Here is a 25743-nt window from a genome sequence, read left to right on the forward strand (position 1 = left end):
CGGAGCGGAGTATCAGTTGAGCTTCCGGGCAGCCACACACACAGCACAACGTAACGCACCTGCTTCCATCACGAGGGACCTTCGCATCCACGTGCTTGTATTTGCACAACAACGTCACGTGGACGGGTTATCAGGTTGATAGGGAATTACAGGAGGTTATGTCTATATATACGTACGTATGTTGAATTTCTTTCGCACGGTACGTAGATAACTGTGCTAATATATTTACAGGCAGTATTAAATATACATTTCTTGGGTGAATAAAAAAAAACACGCGCGCTCGCAATTTTTTTTTGCTTTTGGGGTTTGCAACGCGTCCTTGGGACATGGCAGAGCAGGGGGAGGACGATCAGTTTAGATCCAAGCTCTCTCCGACGGCTGACATCGCGGCAGGGACGTTCCTCCTGGCCGTAAGTAAGTCCCTCGTCCTCACGCAATGTTCGCACGCACAATCCTCACGCAGAAAAAGAGCCACCCCCGGTATAGCCTTAACAGACTGTTGGGAGCAAGTGCTGTTAGCGAGCAGCACCTATGAAGGCCGGCACGGCGCACGAGGGGGTGGGTGGGCCAGCACCACGCCCGACCGCCTTTGTCTCCCGAGTGGCGATGTTTACACACCGCACCAGGTACTCATGTGAGGTTGAGTCGACCTAGGGGAGGCCCGGGACCGGTTCAGATAATCGTCACCGGTGTTGGCCGTGAGCGGGAATCGAACCCGTGTCGCCGGGTTTATAGCGCAGCGCGCTAACCGCTACACTACCGCTCCCCACCGCTACATACACACGCACACGCACACGTACACACACACACGTTGTCTGTGGGATTGGGACATCATGCAGCAACTTTGCGCTTTGGTGGTTTGGCGATGAACTCAATTTGTGTGCTTTTGTAAAGTACAATTGGCGAGATTGCGATTGAGTCAAATTACTGATTGCAGGGACAAGCGCTTCTTTCTGGGGATAAATACTATTTTCGATTATTTTTTTGTCAAGAAAAAAATCCCAATAACGTGGGATCTTATATATGGCGAAGATACACACCGCTCGTTGGGTGTGCGACGTCTCGTAATTGCGGTACAGTTTCATCAGACCGATGTCATTCAGAATCAGAATATTTATTTATACTGGAGGAGGAATCCGATCAGCTAGCGAAGCTCTTGTTTCACAGATGTCCAGCAGTTCAGAATAACTAAGAGTTGATTTTTGTTTGAACGTAGGAAAAATCGCACGCATCGGTGATGAAAAAGATTTTGTTCTGAGATGACGTGTTCAGAGTGAAATGTCTTATCGTTTAAAGCCCGCATCGAGGCGCATTCACCTTCCTTTGTTTTCTGCTTTCTGTATCGGCTTATGTCTGTCTTATTTGTTATTCCTGCCCCTTGATGCACGTTATGTATATTTATTTACTTTTTTTTTCTGCCACGTGTGATTGTATATTCTTATATTTCATGGTTTGAACATCGCCACACTTTAGACAATCACCAATGTCAATCTTGTAATCGTCGCTAAATTACTGGAGACGATAACAAAAAAACCTCAACAGATTCATCAATAACACCGCGGCTTATTTTGCCCCCTTTTGAGACCACAGTGTTATTGGCGAATGTGATAAGGTGGGTTTCTGTTGTTATTTGTGCTTGTGCACCGCTTCTAATGCAGCAGCAGCAGCATCACTGAATAATTTATTTATGAATATCGGTGCTCTTCATCGCAAGGCCGCGTGGCCACTGTCGGCCCCTGCTGGCCTCGAGTGCGGCCCCCTGACAATGCACAACACGTGACAATGCACAACACGTGACAATGCACAATACGTGACAATGCACAACACGTGACAATGACAATGCACAACACGTGACAATGCACAACACGTGACAATGCACAACACGTGACAATGCACAACACGTGACAATGACAATGCACAACACGTGACAATGCACAACACGTGACAATGCACAATACGTGACAATGCACAATGCACAACACGTGACAATGCACAACACGTGACAATGCACAACACGTGACAATGCACAACACGTGACAATGCACAACACGTGACAATGCACAACACGTGACAATGACAATCCACAACACGTGACAATGCACAATACGTGACAATGACAATGCACAACACGTGACAATGCACAACACGTGACAATGACAATGCACAACACGTGACAATGACAATGCACAACACGTGACAATGCACAACACGTGACAATGCACAACACGTGACAATGCACAACACGTGACAATGCACAACACGTGACAATGCACAACACGTGACAATGCACAACACGTGACAATGCACAACACGTGACAATGCACAACACGTGACAATGCACAACACGTGACAATGCACAACACGTGACAATGCACAACACGTGACAATGCACAACACGTGACAACACCCCCCATCATCATCGTGCTGCTGTCAAACACCCCAATGGTTTCAAATCTGTGGTGGGCCCTCGAACTGATGATGTCTCACCGACGAAAGTGTCCCTCCCTCCCTCCCTCTGAAAATGAGTGAATAAACACTGAGCAACAACCAGGAGAAGCGCCCCCCACCACCACCCCCCGTGGGTCGTGATTCACAGCGCTCAGAGGGCCGAGGAGGTGACTCCAGAGCCGAAAGGTCGGCAGGTTCGAATCCTGGCAATGGAAAGTGAACCGATAAAAAAAATACTGGCCCCAAGATACATCGGGCAAGGCACCACGGCGGAGTGTGAGTGAACCCGGCAAACCGAGTTCGATTCCCGCTCACGGCCAACACCGGTGACGAATATCCGAACCGGTCCTGGGCCTCCGCTAGGTCGACTCAGCCCCAAAAATTATTATCTGGCGAGGTGTGTAACATCGCCACTGTGGAGACAAAGACGGTCGGGCGTGGTGCTGGCCACCCACCCCATCGTGTGCCGTGCCGGCCTTCATAGGTGCTACTTGCTAACAGCACTTGTCCCCAACAGTATCTTAAGGCTATACGGGGGATCTTTGTCTTGTGCACGCGAGGATGCTTGAACCCATGATGATGCAGACGGGAGACCTTGGGGAATCTCTACAATGAAGGAGAAACTTAGAGCAGGCAATTTGAGTCACCCCGAGGGGAGAGTTGAACTTCTTTCGCACCGTAGATAGCCAAACCGCGCTAATCGGAGGTGCATGATTCTTTAAAAATGTATGAAATGTGACCAACTGTTCATTCGCATAATGCTGCATGGCTGATGTGATGTGTTCAAATGTTTGTTTTACATGAATGAACAGATATGTGGTGAAGGGGGTGCTATTATCTGACGTGTTTATTTTGTTAAACTGAACTTCTATTCCTCCAAAATCGGGGCGAATGTTTTCGTGTTCAGTTTTTAAAATAATCCCCCTGGCAAACGTGGAGAAACGTCGGACATCGCGCCGAACCAGGGTTGCCACTTCTGTCTCCGATAGTCGGTAAATTGGCATCTGTGTTTCGGGTGGCAGGGATTGATTGATTTGTAGCGAGATCTGGTACTGGTGTTGGCCTTTATTCCATTAAACTACTGCACAGTGTTGGTAGACCTTAGGCCGACTAAGAAGAATGGCTGAGTTTGGTCTACAGTGGTGGTGCAGGGCACCAGCCTAGCACGGCACCCACCTGGCACTGGTTCTACAACATAGGGCACCAGCCTAGCACGGCACTCACTTAGCACTGGTTCAACAACATAGGGGACCAGCCTAGCACGGCACCCACCTAGCACTGGCTCTACAACATAGGGCACCAGCCTAGCACGGCACCCACCTAGCACTGGTTCAACAACATAGGGGACCAGCCTAGCACGGCACTCACCTAGCACTGGCTTTACAACATAGGGCACCAGCCCTGCACCTTTCATAGCACCGGCCCTACCATAAACATTTTTTAAAATTTTACCAGATAAGCCTCACTGAGCTATGTAGCTGAATTTTCCGAAGCGACCTGGCCACAAACGATAGCTCAACGAAGTGGCTTATCGTCACGTGGACATTTACAGCATCCAAAATACTCTAAACGCACGTGTCAAAATGTGGAGTGCAAAATAGACGGAGGACCCAGAAGAAAATCCACGAGACCACGGGGAGAGAGACACACAAACTACAAGCCTACAGGCGTCAGGGTCGGGCTCGAACCCACGCCCTCCCCTACACCAGGCGAGGTAGTGGCACCTGCTCCTACAAATAGGACCACCAGCTCAGCACCCTGAAACGTCACGTTGCCACCAGGCAAGTCCACTCTCGATTTGAAGCTTTCGTGACTGCAGGAATTACTCTTTGGTTCTTTCGGTGTCTGTCTGAGTGTCTCCGTGTCTGTGTTTTGTCTCTCTCTCTCTCAAATTGAGTTCTACCTGATGACGACTGCTTGCGTTGCAATCGAAACGTCGCATTCCATTATCTGATTGATTTTCTTTCTACACGGACTTTACCGAAAGAACCAAAGGATGAGTCCACTCTCCTTCGCGGTGAGCCGTTGTCACGTCGCAGCTCCACTGCCGGATCGTGCACCCGAGACGCGCCGGTTAGCCGGGCCTTGGCCACAACGCAGAGTTCGCAGTGCGGGACGATGTCGATGTACGACCTCTCGCGTTTCCGCCTGCGGAGACGCCAAATGCGCCTTCATGGCATCCTACGGTTAGACTTCGTCAGAAATGTCACCGTCAGCATCCGCGACCGGTCTCCTCGCGATCGAGAGGTCAGTTGGAGGGAGACGGCTGCGGTGTCACTTTGTGAACGCGATTCGCGCCCTCCGTCCTGATGCGCAAACTCCTGCAGCAAATTGCGCAACTTCAGTCGGCGGTCGACGTTCGAGATGGACTGCGACCCTCAAAGGAATGGCGCCGCCCCCCATGGTCAACCCCCCCCCCCCCATTCCACCCCCTCCTCCGTGATCCGCGGATTGAACACATCGCTCGGGACGCCGGTGTACGGCAGCCAAGGGCAGTTTACACGAACGCTGTCGCAAGAGGTCACGCGTTCGGCGCAACGTTCCACCGCTGACTACGCGTGACGAACGAACGAACGAGTGAATGAACGAATGAGTGAATTAATGAACGAGTGAATGAACGAATGAGTGAATTAATGAATGAGTGAATGCACGAATGAATTAATGAATGAGTGAATGAACGAATGAATTATTGAATGAGTGAATGAACGAATGAGTGAATGGACGAACGAGTGAATGAACGAACGAGTGAATGAACGAATGAGTGAATGAACGAATGAATGAATTAATGAATGAGTGAATGAACGGATGAATGAATTGATGAATGAGTGAATGAACGAATGAGTGAATTAATGAATTAGTGAATGAACGAATGAATGAATTAATGAATGAGTGAATGAACGAATGAATGAATCAATGAATGAACAAATGAGTGAATTAATGAATGAGTGAATGAACGAACGAGTGAATGAACGAATGAGTGAATGAACGAATGAGTGAATGAACCAATTAGTTCCATCGTGGTGGCGCACCCCCCCCTCCCGCCCTCCCCGTAGCGGTACTGTCCCTCGCGGGCAACGGCGCCGTGCTGGGAGTGGCGGCGCGCCGCTGGGCCAAGCTCAAGGCTCCCGAGCTGCTGTCCGTGAACCTGGCGCTCACCGACCTGGGCATCGCCGCCTCCATCTACCCCCTAGCGGTGGCCTCGGCGTGGAACCACCGCTGGCTGGGAGGGCAGCCCGTGTGCACCTACTACGCCTTCGCGGGATTCTTCTTCGGCACGGCGAGCATGGGGACGCTCACGGCCATGGCCGGGGTGCGTTACAAGGGCACCTCGACGCAGGTCCACGGTGAGAGTTGGGTCATCGCGTTGTTTTTAGTCAGTGTTTGTGGTTGTTGTCAACAACACGGCCGATGCGCGCATCTCCTTCATGGGTGGAACATCGAAGACGCGAGGTCACAGTGACGCGACTGTGGCCACGCAAAGCGAACGAAGGACCGGTTGGTTGGGGGAGATCGTGCGTGCCTGGTCAAGGTGCCATTGAAATTCCGGCTGGCCCTAATTGTCCGGCACGTAAACCCGTCCGGGTTCGCTATGCAGCGGTCGAAGGAACGCAGCAGGTACAGAAGTTTTCATGGATAAATAAATACATTTCTCACGGCTCTCCACGAGGTTAAGCTTGGAGCACTTCTGTTTTATTCACTCGTTGGTGTTGGTAATTATGGATTGGAAAGCTTTGATGCGTCTTTTTACACGTCAATAGTTTCCTTACCTGTGCCTTTTTTTCTTACGACAGAGCCCTTGGTAAGTGAAATGGATTGCCCCCCCCACCCCCCATCCCATCTCTGGTGGTTTCGGGTCGACACGGTTTTTTTTTTTGCTGTCAATTATCCATCGTTGGCTTAGTTGTAGATCATCACCCTCTAAATCCTCTACCCGGAGAGACGCCGTCTTGCAGCACTGCCTCTTGTCGCTGTCGCAATGGACAACGCGACAAATAAATTCGCGGTGTAATCCGAGCGAGTTCTTGGGAGAGCCAATCAACATCATCACCCTCTAAATCCTCTACCCGGAGAGACGCCGTCTTGCAGCACTGCCTCTTGTCGCTGTCGCAATGGACAACGCGACAAATAAATTCGCGGTGTAATCCGAGCGAGTTCTTGGGAGAGCCAATCAACATTTTTTGGGGTTTTTTTTGGAAACAAACACGCGGGGAAAGTCGTGCGCTGCGATACTCCGAATGCGCGGTGAACGACAGCACGGAAAGTAGGGGCGCCGCGTTGGTGAGGTGTTAACTATCTCGCCTGGTATACAGGAGGTCTGTGGGTTCGATCTCAACCCTATCTCTTGTATATTTTGAGTTAAATGTCTCTCCGTGGTCGCGTTTGATTTTTCTCCTGGTCCTCCGGTTTTTACCCTCCACATTCATAATTCAACGTCACGCGTTCAGAGTATTTGGCTGCTGCGATAAATGCCCACGCGATGATGAGCCACTTCGTCGTGCTGTCCCTTGTGATTGCGAGATCGCTTCTGAAAGAAGAGCGATGCGGTCCAGTGGGCCCTTACCTGGTCAAGTAACAAAAAAAGGTTGCTGGCCAATCTCGGTTTGTGCAATTAGCGAGGGTACTCGCTTGGGTAATCTCTGGCTCCTCCGCTGTCCTCTAACAGGCAATGAACTCGTTAACAAAAACAACAACAATAATAACTAGATTTTGATTTAAAGCTTTCGTGACTGCAGTGATTCATATTCTTGGTTCTTTCGGTAAAGTCACGTTGAAGGGAAACAATAAAATAATACAAAATAAAACAATATGATTTAATTGTTTCCCTTCAACGTGACTTTACCGAAAGAACCAATAATAATAATAATAATAACTAAATATGGCCAATCATAATGCAGAACCCTTGTGCAAAAATAATACCGTTAAAAGCCTGAGTGAGGTTTGTCTGAATAACGGATATTCGTCATTTGTTTTGTGCGATGTCCCAAGCTCACGGTGGCACAGTGGTTCCACCACGCTGCGCTACAAACCCGAGTTCAATTTTCGGCCACGGCTAACGCCATTTGTTAAGTGACGTCCGAATCACTTCTGGTTCATCCACGTCGCTGACCCGCACTGCGCTATTCTTCTGCTGTTGCGCGTGGCAGCAAATGTGTTCAGGAGCTATGCGACAGCTGTCGGACTCTGCTGCTCGCCGCGAGAGGATTTTCAGGAAGAGAGTTCGCGAAGCTTTGCTATTCCTTTGCTGCCGAAGGAGCGGGAGACGACGGTGCTGTACTACATGGCCCGCAGTTTGAGTTTGCATGGCCACAATCACATTGCTGTGGATCGCCTTTAATTTTCATGAACCGCACTGACCGGCGCGTTGAAGTACACTCGAAACGAACGACGCCGCGTGGGATAAGGAGGGTGGGGGGGGGGTCATCATCCCGCGGGCGGCGGACAGAACGCCGTGAATCGTCACCCCTACGAGTCGAGCAACGTGGTCGTGAGCCCGCCGCGCGCTCGGCGTGCTGTCCGTCGCGCTGCGAGCTCACGGATGCGTGGCGATGGCTCCGCGCGGGGTCGCCGCACGTTGCCCGTAGGCTTCCTGGGGCCAGACGCACTGGGCGAGCGATTGAAACCGCGCTCTCTGGGCCACAACAAAGAAACCAGAGGTCTCTGCGGCAGTGCGTTACCGTCACGTTACATTTTGCTTAATGTCCCATCTGCGTGTCAGCTGGCCAATGCACCCCCATGAGGAGCAGCAAATCTCGTTGGAGAGGGGGTCGGGGCTACACAGATTATGTCATGATTAGTTTCCACGCCCCCCCTCCCACTCGATGTCTCAAATTCGGAATCACGATAGAGGCGAATTTAGTAACTTAACCCGGTGGGCGGTGGGGGGTGGCGAGTGGTCGTGAATGTCAAGCTTCTTACAGAGTCCCCTGCATTCATACGCATTCATTTATTTATATTATCCGGTAAAGAGTGAATAGTGTGAATAGTGTGAATAGTGCGCCCCATAGCACCCGCTGCACATCCCACTATGCTTGGAGGTGCACGGGGCCTAGGCGTCAACGTGCTTTTACTCTAATGCAGCATCATCACTCAGCATCATCACCCAGCATCACACAGCATAATCACACAGCAACATCACACCATCACCCAGCATCACACAACATCATCACCACCCAGCATCATCACCCAGCATCATCACCCAGCATCATCACCCAGCATCACCACCCAGCATCATCACCCAGCATCATCACCCAGCATCATCACCCAGCATCACCACCCAGCAACATCATCACCTAGCAACATCACCCAGCATCATCACCCAGCATCATCACCACCCAGCATCACCACCCAGCATCATCACCCAGCATCATCACCACCCAGCATCACCACCCAGCATCATCACCCAGCATCATCACCACCCAGCATCATCACCCAGCATCACCACCCAGCATCATCACCCAGCATCATCACCACCCAGCATCACCACCCAGCATCACCACCCATCATCATCACCCAGCATCATCACCACCCATCATCATCACCCAGCATCATCATCACCCATCATCATCACCCAGCATCATCACCCAGCATCACCACCCAGCATCATCACACAGCACCATCACCACCCAGCATCATCACCCAGCATCATCACCCAGCATCATCACCCAAGACACAGAGAGTGAACACCCCCCCCCGCCCCCCATCATCATCGTGCTGCTGTCAAACACCCAATGGCTTCAAATGTGTGGTGACCCTCACACTGATGATGTCTCACCGGCGAAAGTGGCCCACCTCTGAAAATAAGTGAAGAACATTCGGCTAATGCCTTTCTTGAATGCCTGTCGGCCAAAATATTGATTATATTCATAATAAGAATACAAAAGCCAGCGGTCAGTACATTGCAAGATGATGTGCCTCCTCATGCCGTCTGTGTTAGCCATGGGGGATGTTTGACCATACTTCACCACACCGGCACAGCGAGGGTGTTTGTGACGGATTGCCCCTGGGACCGACTCTGATATCACTCGCCACTGAACATCTGTGAAGAAGAGCTTTATAGCACATCGGATTCCTCCAGTGTAATGTACGCATGTTGGGCTTCTTTCGCACCGTACATAGCCAACCGTGCTAATCGGAGGTGCGGGGGGAGCGTTCCAGACGGCCGTAGAAGCGCGCGTGAAAGCGCGCCATGCGGTGACCTCCGTCTGAGGATGTACTCACGTATGTTGAACTTCTTTCGCATCAGATACAAGAGCGGCGGACTACACGAACCACAGCAGAGACACACGCGGCGATGGCTTTTTGGGGGGGGGGGTTCCCCCGGCCCCCCACCCTCGAAAAATCCGAACCTCGTGGCCATTCGGTGCATTAATTGGCGATGGGGGGGGTGCAGAGCACAGACCCCCCCCTCTCCACAACGCCCCTCCCCCCACACTCCCACGCCCCCCCCTCCACAACGCCCCTCCCCTCACACTCCCACGCCCCCCCCTCCACAACGCCTCTCCCCCCACACTCCCACGCCCCCCCCCTCCACAACGCCCCTCCCCCCACACTCCCACGGCCCCCCCCCTCCACAACGCCCCTCCCCCCACACTCCCACGGCCCCCCCTCCACAACGTCCCTCCCCCCACACTCCCACGGCCCCCCCCCCCCTCCACAACGCCCCTCCCCCCACACTCCCACGCCCCCCCTCCACAACGCCCCTCCCCCCACACTCCAACGCCCCCCCCTCCACAACGCCCCTCCCCCCACACTCCCAGGCCCCCCCCCCCTCCACAACGCCCCTCCCCCCACACTCCCACGCCCCCCCCCCTCCACAACGCCCCTCCCCCCACACTCCCACGGCTCCCCCCCCTCCACAACGCCCCTCCCCCCACACTCCCACGGCTCCCCCCCCTCCACAACGCCCCTCCCCCCACACTCCCACGGCCCCCCCCAAAATGCAATTCACCCCGCTGCGCACGGGAGGTGTTAAAGCAAAGCGCTTCTGTCAGCTCCCATCCACTTTCACATCTCCTCTCGTTCGTTCAGCGACTGTGACCGTGACCCCCCCTCCCCCGGGGGACCCCCCCCCCCTCCCCCCTACCCGCACCGTCAGCCAGGGTTCAGGTTTATGATCGCTCACACAGGTCCACTCCCCCGCGAGAGGCTTCATCCCGCCCCCCACACAGCTGCTGTGCCCAATTTGCTTCGATCTCGGTCACGCTTTTGGTGTTCCGACCATCGCAGTCGCTGAAGTTCTCGCTCCATCTTTCGAGTGGCGTTGTCAGAGTCCAGTTGTTGTATTTTGATCTTCTTCGTCTCCTTCTTCTGATTGCAATAAATAAGCAAGAGGGGGGGGGGGGGGGGGCAATTACCACATTACTGCACATTCAGACAAGTCTCCGATAATGAATGTAACTTCATTAAAACATATTCTTGGGTAATAAAGTATTAAAGCTTTCGTGACTGCATAAAATTACTCATTGGTTTTTTCGGTAAAGTCACGTATGTAGAAATACAATAAAATTTTATTAAAACAAAAAACAATCACGATGTTTCGATCACAACGCAAGCGATCTTCATCAGGTGTCAAGAACAAATCACGGAGGTAAATACAACAAAAAGATGAGAGACGAGAATTCAACAAACCTGAAATAAACATTATGTGAAGCACATCCAGTCAGGCCAACAACACAGTTAGACACTTCCTGGCGGACCACGAATTTCATAAGAGTGTTAAATTTCGTGTTCAACCTTTGGATTGCACATACCAGCATAGATAGAATGAAAAAATACTGACCGTGTACCTCGTATTTTTCATTCTATCTATGCTGGTATGTGCAATACACCACGAATTTCAGAAGAGTGTTAAATTTCGTGTTCAACCTTTGGATTGCACATACCAGCATAGATAGAATGAAAAAATACCGACCGTGTACCTCGTATTTTTCATTCTATCTATGCTGGTATGTGCAATCCAAAGGTTGAACACGAAATTTAACACTCTTCTGAAATTCGTGGTCCGCCAGGAAGTGTCTAACTGTGTTGTTGGCCTGACTGGATGTGCTTCACATAATGTTTTTTCAGGTTTGTTGAATTCTCGTCTCTCATCTTTTATGTGTTGTATTTACCTCCGTGATTTGTTCTTGACACCTGATGAAGATCGCTTGCGTTGTGATCGAAACGTCGTGATTGGTTTTTGTTTTAATATAATTTTATTGTATTTCTACATACGTGACTTTACCGAAAAAAACAATGAGTATATTCTTGGGTGTTTCGGTAAAATCACGTAGATAGGTTCAAAGAAAATAATTTAAAACATAACAAAAACGATGACGTTTCTATCGCAACACAAGCGTTCGTTTTCAGGAAAAGGGGGTTATAGCTTCCAAGACAAACTCGGGGTTTGAAATGGGCGTAGCCCAAATGTGAGCAGCCAATGATAATGTGAGTGTTGGGCAGCCCAACCCGACGGTTGTTGGGTTTTCCACCAATCAAAGGGCTGCCAGGTGAAATTAGCATGTTACAGAGAGATTCGCATGTTGCTGAGAGAGTAACATGTTAATGAGAGATTAACATGTTAATAAGAGATGTGTATGTAAATACGAGATTTGCATTTTAATGAGAGGTTAGCGTGTTAATAAGATATTAGCATGATAATGAAAGATTAGCATGTTGATGAGAGATTATCATGCTAATGAGATATTAGTTTGTTAATGAGCGATTAGCATGTTATTGAGAGATTAGCCTGTTAATGAGAGATTAGCATGTTGATGAGAGATTAGCATGTTGATGAGAGATTAGCCTGTTAATGAGAGATTAGCATGTTGATGAGAGATTAGCCTGTTAATGAAAGATTAGCCTGTTAATGAGAGATTAGCATGTTAATGAGAGATTAGCCTGTTAATGAGAGAGTAGCCTGTTAATGAGAGAATAGCATGTTGATGTGAGATTAGCATGTTATTGAGAGGTCAGCATGTCAATGAATAGATTAGCATGTTAATGATATATTAGCATATTAATGCGAGATTAGCACGTTTATGGGAGATATGCATGTTAATGAGTGATTTAGTATGTTAATGAGAGATTAGCCTGTTAATGGAAGATTAGCATGTTGATGGAAGATTAGTATGTTAATGAGACATTAGCCTGTTAATAAGAGATTAGCCTGTTAATGAGAGAGTAGCAAGTTAATGAGAGATTAGCATGTTAATAAGAGATGTGTATGTAAATACGAGATTTGCATTTTAATGAGAGGTTAGCGTGTTAATAAGATATTAGCATGATAATGAAAGATTAGCATGTTGATGAGAGATTATCATGCTAATGAGATATTAGTTTGTTAATGAGCGATTAGCATGTTATTGAGAGATTAGCCTGTTAATGAGAGATTAGCATGTTGATGAGAGATTAGCATGTTGATGAGAGATTAGCCTGTTAATGAGAGATTAGCATGTTGATGAGAGATTAGCCTGTTAATGAAAGATTAGCCTGTTAATGAGAGATTAGCATGTTAATGAGAGATTAGCCTGTTAATGAGAGAGTAGCCTGTTAATGAGAGAATAGCATGTTGATGTGAGATTAGCATGTTATTGAGAGGTCAGCATGTCAATGAATAGATTAGCATGTTAATGATATATTAGCATATTAATGCGAGATTAGCACGTTTATGGGAGATATGCATGTTAATGAGTGATTTAGTATGTTAATGAGAGATTAGCCTGTTAATGGAAGATTAGCATGTTGATGGAAGATTAGTATGTTAATGAGACATTAGCCTGTTAATAAGAGATTAGCCTGTTAATGAGAGAGTAGCAAGTTAATGAGAGATTAGCATGTTAATGAAATATTAGCATGTTAATGAGAGATTAGTAGGCTGATGAGAGATTAGCTAGTTACTGCTAGATTAGCATGTTAATTGAAGATTAGTATGTTTATGAGAGGTCAGCATGTTGATGAGAGTTTAGCATGTTAATGAGAGATTAGTATGTTGATGAGAGATTAGCATGTTATTGAGAGGTTAGCATGTTAATGAGAGATTAGCATGTCAATGTTAGATTAGCATGTTAATAAGAGATTAGCACGTTAATGGAAGATTAGTATGTTGATGAGAGATTAGCATGTTAATGAGAGGTTATCATGTTAATGAGAGATTAGCATGTTGATGATAGATAAGCATGGTAATGAGAGATTAGCACGTTAATAGGAGATTAGTATGGTAATGTGCGATTAGCATGTTAATAAGAGATTAGCACGTTAATGGGAGATTAGTATGTTAATGAAAGATTAGCATGTTAATGCGAGATTTGTATGTTACTGCGAGATTAGCATGTTGATGAGAGATTATCATGTTAATGCGAGATTGGCATATTGATGAGAGATTAGCATGTTGTTGGGAGATCAGCATGTTAATGAGAGATTAGCATGTTGTTGGGAGATTAGCATGTTAATGAGAGATCAGCATGTTAATGCGAGATTGGCATGTTGATGAGAGATTATCATGTTAATGCGAGATTGGCATATTGATGAAAGATCAGCATGTTGTTGGGAGATCAGCATGTTAATGAGAGATTAGCATGTTGATGAGAGATTATCATGTTAATGCGAGATTGGCATATTGATGAGAGTTCAGCATGTTGTTGGGAGATCAGCATGTTAATGAGAGATTAGCATGTTGTTGGGAGATCAGCATGTTAATGAGAGATTAGCATGTTGTTGGGAGATCAGCATGTTAATGAGAGATTAGCATGTTGATGGGAGATCGCAGAGCCGCAACGCACGGGTCGGGGCGCGATGTGGCTCGTGTGGACCCTGTGAAAGCGCAAGTTTGTAAATGTGCGTAAAGCGTAAAGAACAACCTAACTACGTGACTTTATCGGCTTTAAGTCAAGCCGATATTCATATCTCCTTCATGCATGGGAGATTAAAGACGCAAGCCACATAAGTGCTGTAATGCCACCAGTATACGATTGTGTAAATATTTAATTCATGAATGCGAAAGATCAGTCTGTAAATTCACAAACAGTTTATTGAAAAGCATTTTTTTGGGAAAAAGAAAGATATTGAAAGAATATTGTTGTGACCGAAAACTCAACCGAGAATATTTATTTTATATATATAAATATATATTAAATTGATTTTTTTTGTCCCAAAGAAAATGTCCCATAAACTGACAACTAAAATTGGCTGTCCAATGGTTCACCAATTTTCTTGAAGCGAATGTCGTTTCACATGGATCGGCACTATGGATTTTCACCGCTGCTCCCCTGATTCGACAGAACCTGTTCACTGATTTGAAGAGATATTCACCTTTGAACATTTTCCACAAGAGCACATGCACACACACATAAGTGGTGTTACACAATTGCCTCTGAAGCCGGTAAACAGGCCAACGTTGGCTCAACGTTACATGTTTACTGGGTGTAATTTGAAGGAATTTTTTTTTTACTTATTACGTCGCTTTTGTTCACCCAGGAAAGCCTCACCGAGTCTCAAGACTCTCGTTCAGGAGGTGTCATGATACGTTTTTTGCAGTAAGGCACGTGATGTAGCCCCTGCTGCTGCTGCTGCTACTGCGTGTGATCCCAATTGAGTAATTTGCAGAGTCATTTTTTTCAGCATTTGGATATTGTGGCCAATAACAGCCTTTATAGATCTAAGCCGAGTGCTTGAGTTAAATCGTGGACTGGAGGGCAGCCGGGGAATGGATTGAATCCAGCCAGAGTTGACGGAGCCGGGCGATGGGTATAATGGAACCGGTTGAGAAAGGGTTGTCTCCACGTGTCCTTTTAAATTATCCTCGCCAATTGCGGACTCTTTATTTAATATTCACGCCATCATCTCACCCCTGCTCGCATAGACCCGATGAGAGCGATCGTAATGATGACAACAATGATAACGATGATGACAACGATAACATAATGATGCTGGATGTAATTACCGGCGAAACGTCGTAACTCAAATTCTAAATGTTGTGGATTTACTCTCCAACACACCGGTGGGCTGCTTTGTTTACGTGACAAACCTTAATGGTTGGATGTGTCGGGTGGTGGCGGGTTAACGACACATTTCTATTGACGCGATCTCACCCAAATAAACCTCTATTATGGACACACATTCTGTTGTTGGTCGAATGCCTTAGCAGGCGAGGGAGGCGGTGGGATGACAACAATAACGCACCTCCGATTAGCACGATTGGCTACGTACGGTGCGAAAGAAGTTCAACTTACATACAACCCCCAAAAGCCCCCCACTTAATAATGAATAATATTGGTCGCGAAAGGCTACGTTTGAAACTGACAATGACAACACATGTCCGTGTGCTGTCCGAGGTCAAATTATGGGCCGTCCATAAATGATGTCACGCACCTGGGGGGGGGGGGGGGGGGGTCAGACATTTGTGACGATGTGTGACGAGGGAGGGGGGGGTTGAGAAATGTGACGTCACATCAAAATGCGCAAACTTTAAATAAATATAGACAACACGTTCTACTTAATTAAATAGGCTTTTTAATAAATGTTTTCTCCTACAACATCAGAGTGCAGCGCCACATTAAATATGCACTACAATGACAATAGTTTAAAGCGATTTGAAGCGTGTTTTTTTTTGGGGGGGGGGGCAGAGCTTTGTGACGTCATATTTGAGGGGGTGGTCTGACTTTTTGTGACGTCGTGTGATGAAGGGGGGGGGGGTTCAAAAATCGTCCAAAATCGCGTGACGTCATTTATGAACGGCCCCTTAACCTTTGGTGGACAACCAAACATCAAAAACAAAGATCCCCCGTGTAGCCTTTACAGACTGTTGGGGCAAGTGCTGTTCATGAGCACCTACGCAGATCGGCACGGCAGACGACGGGGTGGGTGGCCGGCACCACGCCTGGCCGCCTTTGTCTCCCGAGTGGGACGATGTTTACACATGACAACCAGATACTCATTTGAGGCTGAGTCGACCTAGGAGAGGCTCAGGACCGGTTCAAATAATCGTCACTGGTGTCTTCCGTGAGCGGTAATCGAACCCGGATCGCCAGGTTCGTAGCGCAGCATAGCGTTAACCGCTACACTAGCGCTCCCCAAGTCAATACACACAGTGACACACACAGTGACACACACAGTGACACACACAGTGATACGAAACAAAGACAAAGATCCCCCATATAGTCTTAACAGACTGTAGGGGCAAGTGCTGTTAGCGAGCACGTATGAAGGCCGGAACGGTACACGAAGGGGTGGGTGGCCAGCACCACGCCCGACCGCCTTTGTCTCCCCAGTGGCAATGTTTACACACCACACCAGGTACTCATTTGAGGCTGAGTCGACCTAGGGGAGGCCCGGGACCGGTTCAGATCATCGTCACTGGTGTTGGCCGTGAGCGGGAATCGAACCCGGGTCGCCAGGTTCATAGCGCAGCGCGCTAACCGCTACACTACCGCTCCCCACAGTGACACACACACTCAGTGACACACGCACACAGTGACACACGCAGTGACACACAATTTGGGGATACAACCGCCATTCGCCACTAAGTGGCGGTGACGTCACCACGACGCTTGTGACAGACCTTGAGGCCACGAGAAGTGTTGAACGCCCGCTGGCAGGAGGTCACGGGGCAGACCCAGGTGCCACGGGTCGACTGACTGAGATGCCTGGCTGATGCACCACCTGTGCCCCCTACTGTGCCAACCTGCTGTGCTTTAGTCACCCGGCGCTCCGCTCGTTGTTGTGAGCGTCGCTCCTCCGCCCTCCATTGTTGTTGGAGGGCGACTGCCTCCAACTGCCCAGTAGCGTCCTTCACGAGCCTCCTCCACAGAGGCCGATCTTGACACCGCTGGTACCAGTTATCGGCAAGTCCACTCAGCTCCACGTCCTCCTGTACCACATCACTCCATCTCTTCTCTAGCCCGTGCCGCGCCCGTTTAGCCCCCTCGATCCGGCCGAACAAAAGCTGTTTCGGCATGCGGTGGCTGGGCATGCGGGCTACATGACCCAGCCAACGCAGCCTTGCCTGCCGGAGGAGCTCACCGAGGGGACCTTGGCCAGATCTTTCAAGGATTTGTGAGCTCCTCACACAATCCAGCCTGGTTAAACCCAGGATGGATCGTAGGCAGGCTAGCCTAAATGTTTCTAACCGGCGAAGATGTTCCATTAAGGGGGTCCACGTTTTCGCAAGCGTAGAGAAGGGAGGGAATGACCATGGCCGAGAAGACCTGAAGCTTAGCGCGGAGCGACAGACCAGGTAGCTTCCACACACACAGTGACACACACAGTGACACACGCACACAGTGACACAAAACAAAGACAAAGATCCCCCATATAGCCTTAACAGACTGTAGGGGCAAGTGCTGTTAGCGAGCACCAATGAAGGCCGGAACGGTACACGAGGGGGTGGGTGGCCAGCACCACGCCCGACCGCCTTTGTCTCCCTAGTGGCAATGTTTACACACCGCACCAGGTACTCATTTGAGGCTGAGTCGACACACACACAGTGACACACACACACAGTGACACACACATAGTGTAGAGGAGTGGGACAAAATCCCTCCTGAGATGTGTGCAAGCCTGGTGGCCAACTACAAGAAACGTCTGACCTCTGTGATTGCCAACAAGGGTTTTGCCACCAAGTACTAAGTCATGTTTTGCAGAGAAGTCAAATACTTATTTCCCTCATTAAAATGCAAATCAATTTATAACATTTTTGACAAGCGTTTTTCTGGATTTTGTTGTTGTTATTCTGTCTCTCACTGTTCAAATAAACCTACCATTAAAATTATAGACTGATCATTTCTTTGTCAGTGGGCAAACGTGCAAAATCAGCAGGGGATCAAATACTTGTTTTCCCTCATTGTAGTGACACACACACAGTGACACACACACACGTCTAAGATGCTGTTACAATGAAATAAACGATTGTGTGATGCTGCTAACTGCTGCGTTGGCAGTGGTGCACAAAGTGCTGTGAACCGGGAAAAAACCCCCCCACAACGCATTCATCAATAATACCGAGGCCTTAAAATGAAACGTAGAATGGGCGAAGCTTGGGTAATAATTTCAGAACACAATTGCAGGTTTTACCGATTGTTATCTTTCAACAACTTTGTTTCGTAACAAGGTCGCGGGGGACGTGGGGGGGGGGGGCGTGTGTGCACCCGTAAGTGTTTACATAATAATCATTATTGTTGCGTGTGTGTGTGTACGTTGAATTTATTTCGCACCGTGCGTGGCCAACCGTGCCGATCGGAGGTTTGTCGTTAACCTCGATCGATGTTTCTCGTCCGCAGTGAAGCAAATCACCAAGCGAGCGATGCTGGCGGTGATCGTGGCGGTGTGGGCCTACGCGCTGCTCTGGTCCTGCCTCCCTCTCCTGGGATGGGGCAGGTGCCCTCTCGTCTCTACCTCCTCCAAAGACAAAGATCCCCCACCTCTATAGCACAAACAGCCCTTTGGGCCACATTCACAGTGCCACGCTGGCGAGATGTTAACTCCCTCGCCCGGTGTACAGGGGGTCGTGGGTTCTGATCGCGACCCTGACGCCTGCTGCTGTATATTTGGAGTTTTTTTTTCCTCCGGCTCCTTCGTTTATTTCCTCCACATTTAGAAGAAACGTCACGCGTTTAGAGAATGTATCTGCTCTAGATTTCCACGTAATAAGCCCACTTCGTTGAGCGATCATTTGTGGCCAGGTCGCTTCTGAAAAAGAGCTTTACGCACAGTGGGCCTTACCTGGTAAAATAAAATAAATAGTTTTATAGTTTCGTTTTTTATGACATCGATGCGCACCAGAGCGCTTTCAACCCACTGCTGTGTGGGCGAAGGCCTCCCCACGCCGCGTCGGTCAATTGGGGGTCGTTTGACCATATTTAACCTCTCCAAGTGAGTTGGTTAAGTTTGTGGGCAGCAGTGGCAGAATCGGCGAAGGTATTTGCTCGTAATCCACGGCCGTTAGCCACGGCCGGGAATCTGAACTCAGGTGGCTGGGTTGATAGCGGAGTGCAGTAACCACTGAAACGGCCAACTGGTCTCATCATCTACATATCATCATCATCATCAGTCATGATCATCATCTGCACTGTGGTTATCGAGGTCCCCATGAGTTACATCCTGGTTTCCCATCACTGCATCGCAAATACAAATTCGCACGCATTTTATTCCCACTGAATTCAAATGAGCTCTGTTAAACGTCACCATCGCAATCATCATCAGTCACTGACAATTCACCTGTGGGATTCAATGGCTCCCCCACGTCACGTCAGCCACGGGGGGGTGGTTTTTGCCAGACTTCACCGCGCTGATCAATTACAAGTTGGCCAAGCGGTGGAAGGGGCAGAACCGGTGCAGTCTCACTGCGGCCCTTCGCCTTGGCCAGGAGAAAGAGCAACGGAGCATCTGAGCAGCCGAGCCCAACATGTGGCTGTGAATAAAAGGAAGCAGCAGCAGCAGAAGCTTTTGGCTGACCATTGAACAAAGACGGCGGTCACCGCATCGCGCGCACTTTCAGATGCGCTTCTGCGGCCGTCCTCAATGCTCTACCTTCCCGATAATCGGAATCCACTCGAGCTATGCACTTTTAAATCATCATCTAGATTGAAAAACTATTTTTTTTTATTTTGTTCGAACTGGCTTTTTGTGTTTCGCCCGCCGTCCTTCCCCCGCACCTCCGATTAGCACGGTTGGCTACGTACGGTGCGAAAGAAGTTCAACATACACAAAGACAAAGATCCCCCGTACAGCCTTAACAGACTGTAGGGGCAAGTGCTGTTAGCGAGCACCTATGAAGGCCGGAACGGTACACGAGGGGGTGGGTGGCCAGCACCACGCCCGACCACCTTTGTCTCCCAAGAAGTTCAACATACACACACACACGTACACGCGTGAACCGTCCACTCAGGGCCCGCGCGGATGGTGATCTGTGCGCGTGTGCCGAGCAGGTACGGCGTGGAGCCGTTCGGCGTGTCCTGCACGCTGGCCTGGGCCGAGCTGCAGCTGACGCCGGGCGGCGTGGCCTTCCTGTACGCCATGTTCGTGCTGTGCCTGCTGTTGCCGGCGATCGCCATCGGCCTGTGCTACGCGGGCATCGTGTGCAAGCTGCGGCGCGCGTACCGAGAAGGGCGCAGCAAGCGGCGCACGCCCACCGCTCGGCACGTCGAGAGCCGCCTCACCAAGGTGGCTCGCCCCCTGCCCCTTCCCCGGGGGAAGTGGAATGAAATCCATCCCAGGGGTAGTGGAATGAAATCCATCCCAGGGGTAGTGGAATGAATTCCTTGTCATGGGTATTGGAATGAATTCCATCCCAGGGGTATTGGAATGAATTCCATCCCAGGGGTAGTGGAATGAAATCCATCCCAGAGGTAGTGGAATGAATTCCATCCCAGGGGTATTGGAATTAATTCCATCTCAGGGGTAGTGGAATGAATTCCATCCCAGGGGTAGTAGAATGAAATCCTTGTCATGGGTATTGGAATGAATTCCATCCCAGGGGTAGTGGAATGAAATCCATCCCAGGGGTAGTGGAATGAAATCCTTGTCATGGGTATTGGAATGAATTTCATCCCAGGGGTAGTGGAATGAAATCCATCTCAGGGGTAGTAGAATGAAATCCTTGTCATGGATAGTGGAATGAAATCCATCCCAGGGGTAGTGGAATGAAATAAATTTTTGTGGAACAAGCCAGCAACACCGACGAATATCTGAGCTGTTCCTGGCCTCCCCACTGTTGTGTGCAGTGTTTTGTTTGATGTCATTATTACTTTATTTGTTCACAGGCAGAGGAGGGTGGGGGGTTGGAGGGGGGCCATCCCGAAACGTCTAATTATTTAAATAATGTAGGGCCCTACATTAATGAATAACATTAAACGTATTTTCTATGGTAAATATTAATAGGGAGGGGGGACGGGAAGGGTGAGGGCCCACATTGGCCCTCTCTTGCCACTATCACGTTTCGTGTTTTGAAGCCGTACACAAAGAGACGTGCGGAGCTACGTCCGTCACAATGGGCATCATTTTGTTTTGCAACTCCTTTCAGATCTGGGAAGCTCAGCAGGTGTTGAGCCTGGGTAGTGCGTGGATGGGCGACCACCGTGCAGGAACAGGTCGCAAGGGGGCTTGCGTGCGGCCGCTGCATGACGAGCAGCAAGGGAACAGGCCAGCAAAATCCATTGTGACGGACTGCACTTGTACGCTCTCAGTGTAATGAGTTACTGGAGATCTGTAAAACTACCGGGCATCTGTGATACGAAGCTTCGTGATTCATCGGATTCCTCCAATATAAATAAGTTGTCTGATTCTGAGAGAGAAAAAAAAATCAGATGATGAAGTTTGTGGAACTTCCTGGCCAGGATTGGGCAAAACCGAGCCCCAACGTTTCACCCAGGCAATTGGAGAGCACAGACTGAGTGTTTCTAAACTAATATATATAAAAAAACATATTTAAGAATCGCAGTTAAGAGACAAAGAATACATACACTATAGAAAATAATAAAACTAAATAAAAACTTAAAAAAATCTCATCAATGGTCCCCCTACTCAATCCGGGACACTGTTTGTTCCATTGTCCAACCAGGCTGGTATTATTATTATTATTGAATTTAAATCACCTAAAGCCACTAACTCAACGCCGCAAGGAAAATGTTTGCAATTAAAAAATCGGTTACTTGAACGACGCCATCGATCTGCGTGCGAGCACTGAGGATACATTTTATCTGCAGATAATAACAAACAAAATGTGTTTATTCAAGAAAATGCTGCCACGTCTGTGGCTCTGCGTCCTCACCAACCCGCGGTGAGCGGCGTGGTAAAGCATGGTCAAACAACCCCCATGACTTACATCGCGTGCAGTGGATTGAAAAAAGGGCTGAATATGATGACTGGGGAAAGGGGTGTATGTATGGTGATGGGGGGGGGGCGATGGAGGAGGGGGTGGGGGGAAGGGGGTCGTGGAGGAGGGGGTGTGGGTGGGTGGGGGTGCCGTGGGCATCTCGCGTGCCACGTGCCCGCGACCGTCACCAGACCGTCGCCGGCCTCACGTGGTGGCCGCGTTCGTTTTTTTCTCTCTGACGTAACAGCGACGTCGGGTTCTGCGAGCGTCAACGTCAAGCGGCGTGAGCCTCGCGTTCTGAAGCCTGTCAAAGTGTTCTCTCGCCCGGTGACTTGTTGTAAGAACCAAAATAAATACTAACACGCGTGTCCTCCCGAAGAAGGAGTTTGTAGCGCGCAGTAGTGCATATCCCCCACCCCCTCTCCCAGGAATACACGCGGAGAGATGTTTGTGCTTCGATTCGTGTGATCTCCGCCCTAAAAAAAAATCTAACGTATGTAAGACGAATTTCTTTCGCACCGTGCGTAGCCAACGGTGGCTACTCGAGACAAACGTGGGTGACCGTGCCGGATAAGGAAACGCTGACAAAGACAATTGAACAATGAAGCCGAAGCGTGCGGCGGTGGCGTGTTGGGAATTCCACCGAGAGCCAGCGAGAGAGAGAGAGGGGGGCGGGGATGGTCGCGTGAAACGGGGGGAACAAACCCAAATCAGACGTCGCTCTTTGCGACTTTGGGACAGCAAGGGCGCGCCTGGGCTGGGCACAGCGTGACTGGGCGAGGGCCGATTGATGAGGCTGCGGTGCAGGTTGGGAGTGGCAGTCGAAGCCTTAATGCGATGTACAAGGCAGTATTTATACAATGTACCTGGCATTATAGCAACACAATATCACATACATTGTATGCATGCAGCCAAGGCAGACCTTACAGATTGTATGATGTGCAAGCCACCAATTATAAAAAATGTATCTTACATTGTATACCCGTAAAATGTATACGTTGTAGACGTTTGTGTCGGCGCGATTGTGAGCTTGCTTGGCGTGTGTGTGAGTCGCTTGACGACGGGGGCACCGTAGCAGAGCGAGACGTTCCCACCTCCAGGGGATTATTCAGGTGAAATTATTGAATGAAAACAAAAAAATAAATCAGACGCTTGTCACGGGATGTCTCAACCATTTGGCGCCGCTGTTCTCCCTGAAGGGACAGCCGCTGCCTGTGATTCACAGCCACCTGCGACAGCTGATCTCTGCGTGACCACGAACACTGCAGACGCCCCACCATTGCGCATTAACGTGAGCTGTGCCCACGCTTTCTTCCAGATGGCGGTGCTGGTGACTGTGGGCTTCATCGGCTGTTGGTCTCCGTACGCGATCGTCAGCCTGTGGTGGCTATTCCGCAGCCCGGGCTCCATCTCCCCGCTGGTGTCGCTACTGCCCTGCCTGTTCGCCAAATCCTCCACGGTCTACAACCCCCTCATCTACTACCTCTTCAGCCGCTCCTTCCGCGCGGAGCTGCGCTCCACGCCCTGCTCCTGCCTGGAGGCGCGGCGCCCGAGCACGTCCAGCGAGAGCGCGCCCCCTGTGCCCCACCGCGGCGCGCGAAGGAACTCCCAGCGCGTGTGGAGCATCACCGAGGCGAGGCCCGGGGGCGGGTCCCATCCGCCGGGCGACGGCGCGGGTCTCCGCGGCAGCGCCGCCGCCGCCGCCGCTCGCGACGCCGCCGCCGCCGCCGACGACGAGGCGGTGGAGGGCACGACGGATGACGGCCCGTGCCCGCCGAAGGACGTCGCCGCGATGATCCCGCTCGTCAGCTTCGACGGCGGCGGCGGCGGCGGCTCCTCCGCCGCGAGTTCGGAGGGGCTGCTGCCGCCGCCTTCCGTCGAGGGCGCGCACCGCGTGCTGCTCGAGAGGGCGCCTCCGGGGTGCGAGCGAGGGAAGAGAGGGACGTAGCTCCTGGCCGCGCCACGAGATTTCGCGTCTCGCGTCGGCGTAGGTTTCTATAGCGATTACAACACGTGTTCGTTTAGATAATCGTGTAGTTGTTGATAATAAGGAGTGGTGGCGGGGGGGGGGTGTTGAAAGTGGTGGTGTAGCTTTTGGCGAGGACAGGTGGGAGCGGTTAAGAGTTAATGATAGGGGTTGGGGTAGTGATATGGGTAGGGGTTGTGATAGGGGTTGGGGTAGTGATAGGGGTAGTGATAGGGGTTGGGGAAGTGATAAGGGTTGGGGTAGTGATAGGGGTAGTGGTGGGGGTAGTGATAGGGGTAGTGATGGGGTAGTGATAGGGGTAGTGATAGGGGTAGTGATAGGGGTAGTGATGGGGGTAGTGGTAGTGATGGGGGTAGGGGTAGTGGTAGTGATGGGGGTAGGGGTAGTGATGGGGGTAGGGGTAGGCCTGGTCGCAGCTGGGGGACCGGGCAGGGAGTAACAGCAGTAGCAGGATGATGATGGCCTCGGGGTTGTGTCAAGTGCAGGGAGAGGCGACTGCAGTGAAATGTAAACACGAAGGGAGAATGAGCGAGAGAGCGAGACTGGGCGCAGCAGGGCGAGAGAGGCACAGGGAGGGACAGCAGAGACTGGGAACGTAAAGGGGCCGTCCATAAATGACGTCACGCACCTCGGGGGGGACGGGGTCAGACATTTGTGACGATGTGTGACGAGAGGGGGGGGGGGGTTAGAAATGTGACGTCACATCAAAATTCGCAACTTTAAATAAATATAGACGACACGTTCTACTTAATTAAATAGACTTTTGAATACATGTTTCTCTTACAACATCAGAGTGCAGCGCCACATTAAATACGCACTACAATGACTATAGTTTAAAGCGATTTGAAGCAAGTTTTTTGTTGATGGGGGCGGGGCAGAGCGTTGTGACGTCATATTTGAGGCGGGGCCTGACTTTTTGTGACGCCGTGTGACGAAGGGGGGGGGGGGGGAGTCAAAAATCGTAAAAAATCGCGTGACGTCATTTATGGACGGCCTCAAAGGACGTGAATGGGACAGAGCAGTCGAGAGATGAGAGAAGCGACATTTTTGGGTGGGGCAAGACCACGGAGAGAAGTTGCGGGCTCGAGCGATGCATTGAGGCCGACAGCGATAGCAGGCGGGGAGCCGGTGAAGTTGTGAAAGTAGATCAGTGGCCATTGTGGGGAAGGTTAAACATGATCCGGGCTGGGGAAGGACTGGAAGCGTAGCCAGGAAGGCTGAGAAGGACTGGAAGTGTAGGCAGGAAGGCTGAGAAGGACTGGAAGTGTAGCCAGGAAGGCTGAGAAGGACTGGAAGCGAAGGCAGGAAGGCTGAGAAGGACTGAGAGCGAAGGCAGGAAGGCTGAGAAGGACTGGAAGCATAGGCAGGAAGGCTGAGAAGGACTGAGAGCGAAGGCAGGAAGGCTGAGAAGGACTGGAAGCATAGGCAGGAAGGCTGAGAAGGACTGGAAGCGTAGACAGGAAGGATGAGAAGCATTGAGAGCGAAGGCAGGAAGGCTGAGAAGGATTGAGAGCGAAGGCAG

The 25743-nt window shown here is 50.1% G+C and overlaps 1 protein-coding gene across 1 annotated transcript; it reads left to right on the top strand.

The window, feature by feature from the left end:
* LOC116953004 (opsin-5-like) lies at positions 1-24900 on the top strand. The gene is made up of 5 exons (XM_032972804.2): positions 1-414; positions 5502-5792; positions 18702-18798; positions 20349-20583; positions 23553-24900. The coding sequence occupies exons 1-5, from the start codon at positions 327-329 to the stop codon at positions 24180-24182; spliced, it is 1341 nt and encodes a 446-aa protein (XP_032828695.1). The 5' UTR covers positions 1-326; the 3' UTR covers positions 24183-24900.
* The last annotated feature ends 843 nt before the right edge of the window (positions 24901-25743 follow it).

The sequence above is a fragment of the Petromyzon marinus genome, chromosome 49 (assembly GCF_048934315.1).
Source record: "Petromyzon marinus isolate PM22_M1 ecotype Great Lakes invasive population chromosome 49, UKy_Petmar_22M1.pri1.0, whole genome shotgun sequence".
NCBI lineage: Eukaryota > Metazoa > Chordata > Hyperoartia > Petromyzontiformes > Petromyzontidae > Petromyzon > Petromyzon marinus.

Bases quoted from the DNA above. Each gene is read 5' to 3' on its own strand.
- LOC116953004 (XM_032972804.2), top strand. From the start codon at position 327: ATGGCAGAGCAGGGGGAGGACGATCAGTTTAGATCCAAGCTCTCTCCG. The intron at 5,793-18,701 runs GTGAGAGTTGGG...TCTCGTCCGCAG, and splicing joins CACCTCGACGCAGGTCCACG to TGAAGCAAATCACCAAGCGA. The intron at 20,584-23,552 runs GTGGCTCGCCCC...GCTTTCTTCCAG, and splicing joins TCGAGAGCCGCCTCACCAAG to ATGGCGGTGCTGGTGACTGT.